Source organism: Tympanuchus pallidicinctus, unplaced genomic scaffold (assembly GCF_026119805.1).
Source record: "Tympanuchus pallidicinctus isolate F22 unplaced genomic scaffold, pur_lepc_1.0 scaffold1, whole genome shotgun sequence".
Lineage (NCBI taxonomy): Eukaryota > Metazoa > Chordata > Aves > Galliformes > Phasianidae > Tympanuchus > Tympanuchus pallidicinctus.
This window is the reverse complement of record NW_026294618.1, coordinates 75,966,740-75,978,543: the sequence shown is the minus strand read 5'-3', so window position 1 is coordinate 75,978,543 and position 11,804 is coordinate 75,966,740. Positions and strand designations below refer to the sequence as shown.

Below are 11,804 nucleotides of genomic sequence, written 5' to 3'. Positions count from 1 at the left end.
CATGAAGAGACAACTTTTTAGACAATACTAAAGTTGCAGACAACTGACTGCCTAACCATCCCATAATCTAACCAATTTGTAAGACCATGCAATTATAAGAGTTGTGGAGAACAAGAAAAACGAGTGACTTCACAACTTCTGTCCTAAACTTGCTTATGTAATGCATCAGTGCATGCTATGATCAGAGAGACAGTTTGCTGAGCACAAATGGAGAGCACAATCCAATGGGCATTGCCCCAACTGTGCCATTTGGCACTTAACTGATAAATGTGGCAATTAAATTTGATGTATCTGCTCCAGTGGTATTTTACACCCCTAAGATGTTGATCTCAGCAACTCACAGAGCTGGTCACAGTGTGTATATGCCTACAAATTCTTCCCAAAATGCAACTGAGAAGATAAAACTGATCTCTGACGCACATCCCTTTCAATACTCACTTTCCCTTTTGATCATCTCTGTAAAAGCTTGAGTGGTTTAATGAAGCAACGCAAGGAAGTACTTATAAAGTAGTGAAAGTGTGAAAAGAAATTGTTTAAATTGGTATGTGGAAGACTGCTATGTGGTACCAATGAAGCAGCAGCAACAGCCTGCATGCTTCTCATCACAGGAAGCGTGCTGGGTTGAAGCTTCTACTGGTGATGTTGAATTAGCTTTGCAGAGCTGCCGTGAAAATTTATCAGGTCAGCCGGAAAATAAATACTTATGCTTCCACGTTGTGACAAGGAAGGGGGATTGTGGAGGAGTGTATTAATTTGACTCATTTATTTAGGAGGGCGAGATGACATTACGTCCTTTAAAAGAGTGGATTATTTTAAGCTTCTATGTATGGCATTGCTTTTATAAAGAGGATCAATGGCTCCTCCCAAGCCACCCACGCAGCAAGCTAGCTGCTGCCAGATTTGCCTGCTCACATTTGGTTCTGATAGCACTTGGGAATCCCACCTGGGTGCACAGTGAGGTATTTTCACTCCTGTCCTAAGAGTGCAGCAGTCTGTTCCGCACACTTCATTTTGTCTGCTGGCTCCTGCTAGTTCTTCTATGACTGTGTCACGGGCTCTGTCCCCTCCATGCTGGAAAGCAGAGGGCTAGGTCTGATGGGCTTACCTGGAAATGTGTCCCAGCGATTACAGTTATGTAAAAGGCTTGCTACAGTGAAGTTCACTTACTTTTGCTGCTAGCACCCGTGAACGGTTCAGGATTTACTTCTAAGTGTAAAAGACTTCATTGATACAGCACAATTTCTCTACTCTAAACATATTCTTTCTCTTAAAAAGAGTGAGCAAGGGCTTTTGATTTTGCAACACAATCATTATGGCAATGTTACGCTCCTGACCCAGCAAGAGCCATAGATCACATTTTAAGGCTCTCTTTGATCAGAATGTCTTTACACCATATGCAGTTCATACCTACATTATTTCATCTGCCTTTCATCTGACATGGCATCTAGATTTTGCCTTTTGTTCCGCAAAGCAACTACAAAGCTATGCCTCCTATTCAGGGACAGCTTATTCTTAAAATGCAAATACAAATATAAGCATATGGAGTTCTGCACAAAGCCCTATTTACAGCTTTCTTTCTACCACATTCTCAACTGCAGCTGAAAACTGTCTAACAAAAATACCACGTTTGATTTTTCTTATTTTCAGTCATAAAAATATCATTCCTGCACTTAGGACTGTCACATAAGAATAACGCCCATCTCACTACAAATAAAATCTCGTTAAATTAAAACAACTGTAAGTAAAATATTTTTTCTTGCATCTTTCCTTTAGAAAGACTTCAAAGCAGTATACAAATGGATTACATTAGAACCATCTCCCACTAATTAAACAGCCATCAAAAGCAGCAGAACAGAGATATAGCAGCCATGCAAGACTAGAAGGATTCCACGCCGGTGTTTGAGGTAGGAGGAATTTAAAAAGCCAGAAATCATTATTTAAATTTGAATTTAATGAGGGAAGTGTGGTTAATACAGCTAACCACAAGTCAAGCCTGTGCTTGGCTTGAACCACAAAAGGAAAAATGCAGGCCTGCACCAGGCCATGCTGTGGGCTGCTCTGTGCGGCATAAAAGAGCTACAGGTATCAGACAGTACTGAAACATGGATTTTTTCCTTAATTCCAGGTTCAATAATGAACAACAGATGCTACTGGGCTTTCTATGTAACTGAGAGTAGTTACTTAGCCCTGCCTCGTTAAAACTATTTGAGCGGAGCTTTCACAACAGCCATCCAAAATCTGCTTGCAAATGACACCAAGCAAACTTAAAACTGCAGGACCTGAGCCATACAGCCAGACAAGGGATCTCGACAAAGCACTGCCTCCACACCTCGTGCAGGTAGGTGAAGGCTTCATTTCTGCACCCAAATCAGCTGCCAGTCAGTACGTATTCAATAGAGTTTGAAATCTTTGTATACAGAAAGTGCAATCCAAAGCTACTACTTTACACTGTGGTAAGGACTCTCAATACTTTCACTTTCTGAAACAAATTTCAAATGATAATTGGCCATTAAGAAAAAAACCAAATTTTTATTCATTTTGCTAATGATCTTGCAGATATAAAGCTTTATTTCACAGGGCAAAACACACCTTACGTTACTGAGGTTACAGTTTGTGTGATTGCTGGTGTGCCATTTCATCACATACTTCTGAAATCTGTCACTGCCAACTGTTGATGTGCTCTGAAGCTCTTTACTAGGTGTATGAAGGCACTTTCCATATGGCTCCAGTGAATTTCCATCATTTGCACACAGGTTTGCATGGATAGTATTAGTAAAGAAATACCCAGTACAACTGACTGTAGAATATGTAAAACACTCATTCAGATTTCAAGTTATTTAAAGCTAGAAAAAAAAAAAAAAAGCAGATTTTCAGTCTTTAATTAATTATTGCAAATAGTAGCCTAAAAGCAAGGGATATAAAGATTCTGAATTACAGAACTCTGTGAGACAACTGTGCTCAATATTGGGTAAAAAAATCCCTTCCTACACGAGTACTTTCCCCATTTACAATAAATGAATATTACACCCCCATTGCATAATATTGGTCCTACCATCTGATTTTTGTACCTAGTTTATTTTTAAAAACGGTCTTTATCTTTGCCCTCCATTCTAACTTATTTGTGATAATTTTGTAACTATTTGCTCCAGGAAAAGTTTGATTATAATCACATTGATTGACTTTTTTTTCTTTTTTTTTTAAAAATTGTCATACTGACACATTTCATGTAAGGATGTGTTGTTGTGCTTGCTTGTGTCTACACAATGCATTTGTGGTACATCTTTCATAATTATTGTATGAAAACATTGTAAACTTATTTGATGGCCACAGCCAGTACACTTCACCTTCAAAGGCAGACAAGTAGAACACGAAAGGAAAAAATGTTATTGTTGGATGCAAAGATCAGTCTGCTTGTCAAAACATGATTAGCATCTTATTTTAGCACTAAAACAAAGTCAGCGTAAGTAAATGGTGGTCATTTCTGAGAGGTGGCATGCTCTGTCAGTTCCTGGTGCCTTCCGAGGAAGTTGCAGGTGAACACCAAGTCTGAAATGCAGCCCCTAGGGTAATGACTGGCAATAAGGTAATTGGGAAAACAAAATATAAATGTATAATGAAACAATACAGGCTACACACCGTGCTGCACCTAGTAATTTCAGGCACTGTAAAACAAGCCCAGACATTGCACATTACAAGTTTCAATTGGTGTCAAAATGAATGCATCTTTGCTTCTCCCCAGTTCAATCCCCCAGCCCTAGACAGTTCAGGTCTCTTCCTAAGAAAGACTGGAAAAGACTCCCACCAGTGACAGCCAACATCATGAGCTACATAGCAACAATAAAAAAATGCTATGGAGAGACTCAAGGTACTTTTTACCTCTCTAGAGACTCAGTTTTGCCATCAGAGTACTGGCAGTACTGGCAGTAGGACTGCAAACTAGAAATGACACTGGATTCCCTGTAAAGCACTGTCGTCATTGGCCACTGGCCCAATCAATACAAGCATTCCTATTCTAACAGTATCAATATGTTCCTTCCTATGCAATCCTTTAAATGCAAGTAACTCAAGCATAGCAACTTAAAAATAGCAGCTATAGTGTTAATTTATGATTTTTCTACATGAAACAATTCTCTCCTTGGAAATCAGTGAACATAAGGCAGTGGATCCAGTGCAAAGTTTGATTACCCATATTAACGTATAATTGGGATCCTACATGTATGTGCTGTGAAGTGTTCATGTATAGCTACCATTGAATCCAAAAAAGCTGAACTAAAACCAGCTTTGTATATAGGACCTTCAGTCCTGGTATCTGACATGTTTCCTGACATCCCATAGAAAGACGAGGTGTCTTAAGGGTGATCAGAATGCCTGAGATTGCAAGGGAGAAAAGAAGCTGCTTAGGTGGGGAAAAAAAAAAGAACAACATAAAATGCTTTGTTTCCAGATCTGGAGATTTTGCCAAAGATGTAATAACATCAGTGTGCATCTCCAGTATTCAGTTCCCTGCTTGGCTGCAGTCTGTGGGTGATTATGGCTCTTGATCTACATGTGCTAACTTTTGATCTGTAGAAAAGTGCTGTTACTTTTTATTGTCAAGGGATGTTGCACTGTTAAATTCATTAAAAACAGAGATGAACCAACAGGGCACCTTCTTCTGTCTTTCCCCTCCAGCAACTGAAATCACATAATCTCAAAATAATCCCAGCTGTACATTTAAAGGGAAAGCTTTTACAGCCCAATCTTTGCAAATGCAACAAAAGCAGAAGATAAAGCGAGGAAGGCATCACACACTCTCTGACCAAGTCATACAGCAATAAAATTCAATATATTTCTTTTCAGAAGAGCACTTCAGCTTGCGAAGCACTTATCCTTGTTGCGGCCTAGGGTGGGTTCAGATTTAGAAGTTCTTCCCTAAGTTTGGTTGAATAATAAAACTGCCTGAGCCTGCAAACTTAGAAGCCCATACATGTATTTATGGAGTTTATTACATATGCGGTTCTTCTCACCTTTAGTGGGAGTGGAAAAGTAAATTTTATTCTTTGAATAGAATAAATCCATGCTATAAACATAGGTATTATGTAGACCTCTTAAATAAAATCATAATTTAACAGGAACTGTCAACCTCTCTCCTAACAGCTTATGTTACAAATAAAAATAGAGTTCAGGCTAATAAGTAAAAATCAATGGTTTTAGATGCACAGAGCAGCACTTGCCAGAAGGATGCAAACAGATAAAAGGGAACTTTTCCTCTGAATTAACTCAGAACAAGTAAATACATACAGACTTCAGATTAAAGAAATTAGAGATACTGAACACATTTTGAAATAGGCAATACCTAAAATATTTTGATAGAGATGACGTGGAGGGTTTTATAGGATTCACAATATTTACCTCAGCAATCTCTATCCTTCTTGCAAGTTCATCAAGAGAAGAAAAGCTGTCATCTAGTGATAAAGCTTCCAGTGAGTTGTAAGATGCTCGTTCAGGTGAAATATCTGGGACAGTGTCAAATGCTTCTTGATTTGCTAAGTTTGCAAATGATTCTTCAGTGTCTATTATGTTGCCATTTAAAAATCTGAGATAGACATCTTCTCGTTCTTCACTTTTTACCTTTTCCTCCTGTCCTGCTGCTCTCTGCATTTCCTTGCATAGTCGTGAATGGGCAGGACTTTCCTGCTCAGATACTTTACTGCTTTCAGAGCATACGTTGGAAGCAGTTCTGTCCTGGGAAAATTGTTCATCGTCGTCATTATCAGGCCGTTTCTGTAGCTGGTTTAAATCGCTGTTTCCAAACTGGCCACTAGTGATTTCTGAAGAGCTAGCAACAAGTTTTGATCTGAGAAGATTTTTATCAGCTTGTACATTTTTATCAGCAGAAACCAAATCAGCAGGCATATAATCAGCATCTGTTAAAACCAAGGCGTCTACCATTGGCCTGGGAGAGAATTTCACTCCGGGTTTGCCAGCTGTCTCTTCTATTTTTTCCGCATCCTTAGAGATCTGCTTTTCTCTCAGCAGCAAACTGTTATCTTTGCCAGCATCCCCTGATGATAAACAGCCCGGAGAAGGCCTGCCCACTGTCCCTGTGGACTGGGTGTGCGGCTCCAGTGCTGATTCTGCACTGCGGTGCTGCTCCTCCATGTGGTCCTTTCCTGCAGCCACCAGAAGGCTCACTGCCTCCTCCTGCTCCTCAGTTTGCTTTTCACCGCTAGGACGGGTGCTCGGCTGTCGATCTTCTTTCTTTGGTCGGTTGCCAGGACAAGTTTCAGTACCTAAGTGCAAGAGGAAAACAGTTGCAATGTTTTTAGATGATTCAAAGCATCGGCAGAAAGAGTATACAGTGATTTGATAATGCTGTCATCTAACCCTTGAGATGCGCTCCCAATAAAGGACAGGACTCTGTGCTCCAGGCAGATAAAAATGTTGTGGTCTGAAAAGCTGACTCCCGATTTGACAAAGCGTTTATGTGCATTCTTACAGGCTGAGCACACACTTCAGTGTCCACCTGAAAAGAGAGAGTCACTCCCATGCTTTCAGAAAAATATGTACTCGAGTGTCTTTCTGAACAGCTAGGCTCCTTCTAAAGCACATTTTAGTGTGCCACATTATGGAGGCCTGAAGCACAAATAAGTGCATTTAATAACTACTGAAAGCTGTATTTTGATGCCAATGTATCTACCACTCAGGAAGATCTCATTAGTTCTTTAAGAAAGCTGAAATCATGCTAATTTAATATATTTTAAATTACATCATTTTAAGTGGGTAATGATTTTGATTAATTGTAAATTAAAAATCCACTTATAATATTTTATGTAACACTGTGTAACAAGTCGCTTTTTGGATGTTAGCTTACATATTAAAAATGGGATTCAGCTTATTTATGTGTTCATCTTTACAATACAAATAGAAACCGATTTCTCTCGTGAAATTTCAGAGAGAACTGAAAGGAATTCTACATGGCTTGTGATTCACCTACCATTGATATGATCTGCTAATGAAGGAATAGATGGCTGGTCTGAGTTGTGCATGAAATTACTAGACATTGGCCATTATAAGAACCTCAAAGTCAAGTCTTGCCCTTAAGGATTATGAAGAGAAGAGAGTGGTCAGAGCTAACTCTAGCAGAAATGGTCTTTTTTTCCATACTTTACTAAAAACTACTGTTGCAGTAATAGTAGTAGCTCCAAACAAAAAATTCCTACTTCTAGAAAATGCTTGTTTGCATGTTTTTGGGTCACATCCAAAAGCAGAAAGGTCTCGTGGATAGATTAACAAAGAGATCAAACACTGCCCTCATTAACAGAATGTGTTCTGACAATGACTGAAGATCTCTACGATAACCTCATCCTCCCCCACCTGTTAAAACATCACTTTAAATCTGAGCGCTTTCCTTCACTTTTTACGTGAAACAAGGTCACATTCTTTTGTCTTTCAAGAAATGTTCACATTAATTCATTTTATTGAACGCTCTTATTAAATTCCATGCTATCCCCATTTTCAAAGACAATGGAAGTGCAAGGCAGCATAAAAAAGACAGGATGGGGAATTAAAAAAAAAGAATATCCAGCCATCTCAAAATGCAGACAAAAATCAGAACGAGATTTAACACTTGGAAGGGTACTGAGAACCTGGCTTATGAATGAAGAAATGGCTATGAGACAGGGACTTTCTGAAAAATAGGCACAGATGAGTAGGTAGCCCAAGGGATTTGTAATGGGATCCTGAGCCTCTCACGTGTGGGTCATGAGGTCAAACACAACCTGGATTATTAGGACAAGATTTTGTTATCATCTGTCAATTTTTCCTAGTGAATACATCTACGTTACAATAGGCATCTTTGCTGGCAGTGCCAATTGTAACATCAAAGATTAAATGGAATCAGAAATTAAATAGAACTCATTACAGTGAAAGATGGCCCTTGAGCTCTACAGGCTTGTATTCCTAAGAAAGTAATAAATGATCCCAGCATTGCTATCTGCCTACAGAGGTACAAGAATCGAGATGCAATGATCACTGCTACATTGCATGTCAAATTTTCAGCACCTTTTACTGTTCTTTATACTCATTTCAAAACACTTCCTAAGACAACTCATGCCTGCTATACGCTCAAGGCAAGTTAAGACAAATACTCAAAGACTTAAATTAGAAAAGATGCTTTTCTTACTAAGTTAAATGAAATGTACCAATCAAGGTGGCAGCAATTTCTATCTGTAAGAGATATAACAAAGGTTCTACAGAAAATTTTCTAGCAGCAAAAGCACTTACAGCAATTAAGAATTTTTTTTTTCCTAAACAGAGTTCCTATACAACTGTCAACTTGTTTTGTTCATGGCAGAAACCCGTAGTCACCACTTTTTCATTCTGTTACTACAAGGCTGTCTAGCAGAGAGTGCTGACAATGATACCTGTGAAGAATTCACACACGCCCATCCTTGTCTCTCCTCCCTACGCACCTCAGGACAGCTAATAAGAAGTTTATCCCCACCTTGGAAATCGGGCTACATGTGTACGCGCCGCAAACTGATGCTAAGTGTGCCATTAAACTCATCATTTCTTTAGAGAATGCTTCATGACACATGAACTCGATTATCGACACATGAACACCAAGGTCATTAAAGTTTTCAGTTAGAAACCAAATAGATTGATGAATATAGAATGAATCTATTCTCATCCTTTAATATACACACAGCTTTAATGGGCCAGTCCCTCTGCTGATAGAATCAAAGATAAAATCTTCCAGAGAGAAGAGAGTAATAGAATATGAATTCACATGAAGGACTGCCTTCAAGCCACTTGAGTGTACCCTTTTCCTGTCTTGCTGTAAGTCATATTTTTACTAGCAGTACAGTAGCTCACCCTTCATTTTGGCAGATACATTTCTATGTAGAAAGTCGGAAAAGAAAAACAAAACAAAACAAGATTCATTCTGAGGTAGAAAAAAAGCCCACAAAAGCAGAGGGTAAGCATTTTAAGTTTGCAATGTAAAGGCCCATGCTTGGCCAATGCTGGGCCAATGCTGAAGAGGCTAGTTTAAATATTATCAACTGTAGAGTTGTAGTAGCATAGGATTCTGCTGGAGTTCAGACAAAATGATGAATTATGAAATGCAAATGTTGCTTCTAGTCCTTATCACTGGAGCTCTGTACAATTCAGCCACAGTTTGGCTATTTTTTTATGCAGCACTCAGTGAAATATACAAATCCAGAGTTATGGATCATCTCTGTTCCTTTTCTGCACTAAGTTCATACTGGTGTCCTCCTTACACAAATCCTAACTGTGACAAAAGCCCCATGCTGCTGACATATGGACACTGCGAGGGGCAGCATTACCACTGTTTTCATTAAAAGATGCACTGCCTTAACAAATCAGTAGATCAGCCAGGGTAAGGAGTTATCAACAACATACTACCCTTGTGCGAGGTGTCTCTTGTAAGTCCTATTTAATCTTGAGTTACACTCGAAATATTTCTAACTTTGTATTGAAAAAGTATTTAGCACTGCTAGAACAGCTTTCTATTGATATACATAATTTTATTCATTTGCAAACATTCCAAAGGAACCCAAAGGTTTTGATGATGTTTTGAAAACACAAAGAAAGTCCATTTATACCATCATTTATACCACCAATTACACGTTAATTTTAACATGCCTAGATGCTGTGATTTAACAATGACACAAAATGGTACTTAACTCACAAGTCTCAAAAGCTCAGAATTTTTGCTCTCCAGAAAGCTGTTGTTCCTACTTGGAACAAAAACAACGACCAAATTGAAGTCTAATGTTTTTCCACGTTCTTTCAATCATCCAAAACTAAAAAAGCATTCAGTCCTTTCGATCTGCTTTCTGAGTTGTAGAGAATGTTTGTTCTGTGTTTTGTTTTTGGTTTGGTTACTTGAACAAAGACAGAGAAGGGGCAATACAGTGGTCATGGCAGAAGAGGATGAAGATGAGAAGAATCCACATATTTAGAGAATTGCCATTAACTCCAAATTCTCCAGAACTTTCTGGATTCAGGATGAAATACACTTGTACAATAGTTTATGTTGAAGGGGGCCTCTGGATGGTATCTAGGTCAACTCTCATCTTGTGAGAAGTTACAGCTGTTTTTGAGGAAATGTCCTCAGTTTAGGCCATTTGTGGCAACTTGAATACAGCATAAAAAAAACCATCTTAAGCTGAGATAGAAGATGAAGTGTAGCATAGTAGTCAAACAATGCTCTTTTCCTCTCTGTCTCCACTGTAACAATTTACTAATTTTCAATGATTTCAACACATTACTCAAATAAAGCAGCTGCAGCCCCAAGGCAAGAGGAGGAAAATGAGGGTGACATAAAAGCATGTACTGAAAAAAAGCAGCTGAAATATAGCTTGCTCTTCTGGACTCCCAAAAAGCTCCTTAATTTTCTGTTCTCTTTACAGAAAGATGTGGCTTATAATCAGTAACAAAAACCGAAACAAAAATATTTTCTAATACTTTTAAACATATCAAATGGCCACAATTTAGAATATTTGTCATCATTTATGTATCTTATCTCTAGTTTGAGACAAATTTTAGCTTAGGGAGGCTTCTATAAATGCATATTCAGGCTAGAATTACTTTACTACACTTCTGAATATCAATATCAATACTAACTAAAATTGCACAGTATCTCCATTGTGCAATTGTTGTGTAATAATATGCAAAAAATGGATCAATTTGTGGTCATCCAAAAGTAGCTTCAAATGAAATGGCTTTATATAGTATTTATACGAATACATCATTGCAAGATATTATTTCAAACAAATGCATGTACATTCATACACACATACCTGGTTTGGAAGCAGCAGCTTCTCTTTCCTTTAAATTCTCTGATCCAATTAACTTGAGCAAACTGCCACTTTCTGATGTATTTTCTGCAACTCCTGGCTGTAAAATATGATGTATTTCCTGTAAGTTTGGGGCTTACACAGGAATGCTATGACTTTCTGAAACATTCATGCTTCAAACAATTCCTATGCTAAACTGAAAAAACTAAAATAATGTCAAAAATACATTTATTAGCAACCTTCAGCAAAGCAGAAGATACAGAAATGGCTGCTTACCTTATTTTTGGGTGCCTGTGGCCTGTGGCAATAAAGAAAAAAAGGCATAAATTACACTACTCAACTACAGCATTCTTCATCACAGATGTCAGTGAAATCAGTGGCATGCAGTGACAGGACAAGGGCTAACAGGCAAAAACTGCAACACAGGAAGTTCCATACAAATATGAGGAAGAACCTCTTTACTGGGAGGGTGCACTGGAACAGGCTGCTCAGAGAGTCTCCTCTGCAGATATTCAAGACTAATCATGATGCCTTCCTGTGCAACCTGCTTTAGCCATGATCTTCAGAGCTCCCTCCCTACCCTTTCAGTTCTGTGATATCATGATCTAAATTCCTGTACAACTTGATGCGAAAAGAGAACGTTGCCGACTTAAAAACTGTAAGGGCGCAATATCTACTAGTATAAGAAGACTGATGGCTGTAACAGATGTTGAGGAAAGAAAAAAAAATACCTCCTCAGCCTTATTTCCCTTCCCCTAAACTGTTTACACTGGGACATATTTCCTGGGTATTGTATGACATAGGAGCTCCTACTGGTGCCACTGGGATTCACAGGTGTGTCAGCATTGTTAATCGTGAGGACTTTGCAAACTGTGCAAACATTCGTGCACGGCGTGTAAATTACTTTCAATTACAAAAACAAAAAGCTCGTATTTTCCAAGACCCTGGCTTAAAGTATCATTTTAATTTCAAAATAAATTGATTTTAAAGCACTGAAAA

The 11,804-nt window shown here is 38.5% G+C and overlaps 1 protein-coding gene and 1 long non-coding RNA gene across 7 annotated transcripts in view; one reads left to right on the top strand and one right to left on the bottom strand.

Moving 5' to 3' along the window:
- Nucleotides 1–11,804, bottom strand: part of CNST (consortin, connexin sorting protein) — a 45,842-nt gene that overhangs the window by 8,185 nt on the left and 25,853 nt on the right. For all 5 annotated transcript variants that reach the window (XR_008204177.1, XM_052673206.1, XM_052673190.1 and 2 more), the window contains 3 exons: nt 11,082–11,103; nt 10,809–10,905; nt 5,392–6,272 (listed from right to left, as the gene is read on the bottom strand). Coding sequence is in view for 4 of the 5 variants with exons in the window: in XM_052673206.1 (XP_052529166.1) it covers nt 5,392–6,272; nt 10,809–10,905; nt 11,082–11,103 (1,000 nt within the window). In the remaining variant the exon portion in view is untranslated. The remainder of the gene's footprint in view (nt 1–5,391; nt 6,273–10,808; nt 10,906–11,081; nt 11,104–11,804) is intronic.
- Nucleotides 1–11,804, top strand: part of LOC128076128 (uncharacterized) — a 49,898-nt gene that overhangs the window by 30,021 nt on the left and 8,073 nt on the right. The window contains exons 5-6 of one of the 2 annotated variants that reach the window (XR_008204256.1): nt 1,774–1,904; nt 2,126–2,338. This is a non-coding gene — a long non-coding RNA (uncharacterized LOC128076128). Of the gene's footprint in view, nt 1–1,773; nt 1,905–2,125; nt 5,456–11,804 lie in introns of those variants that run through there. The other variant, XR_008204254.1, reaches the window with a different exon arrangement.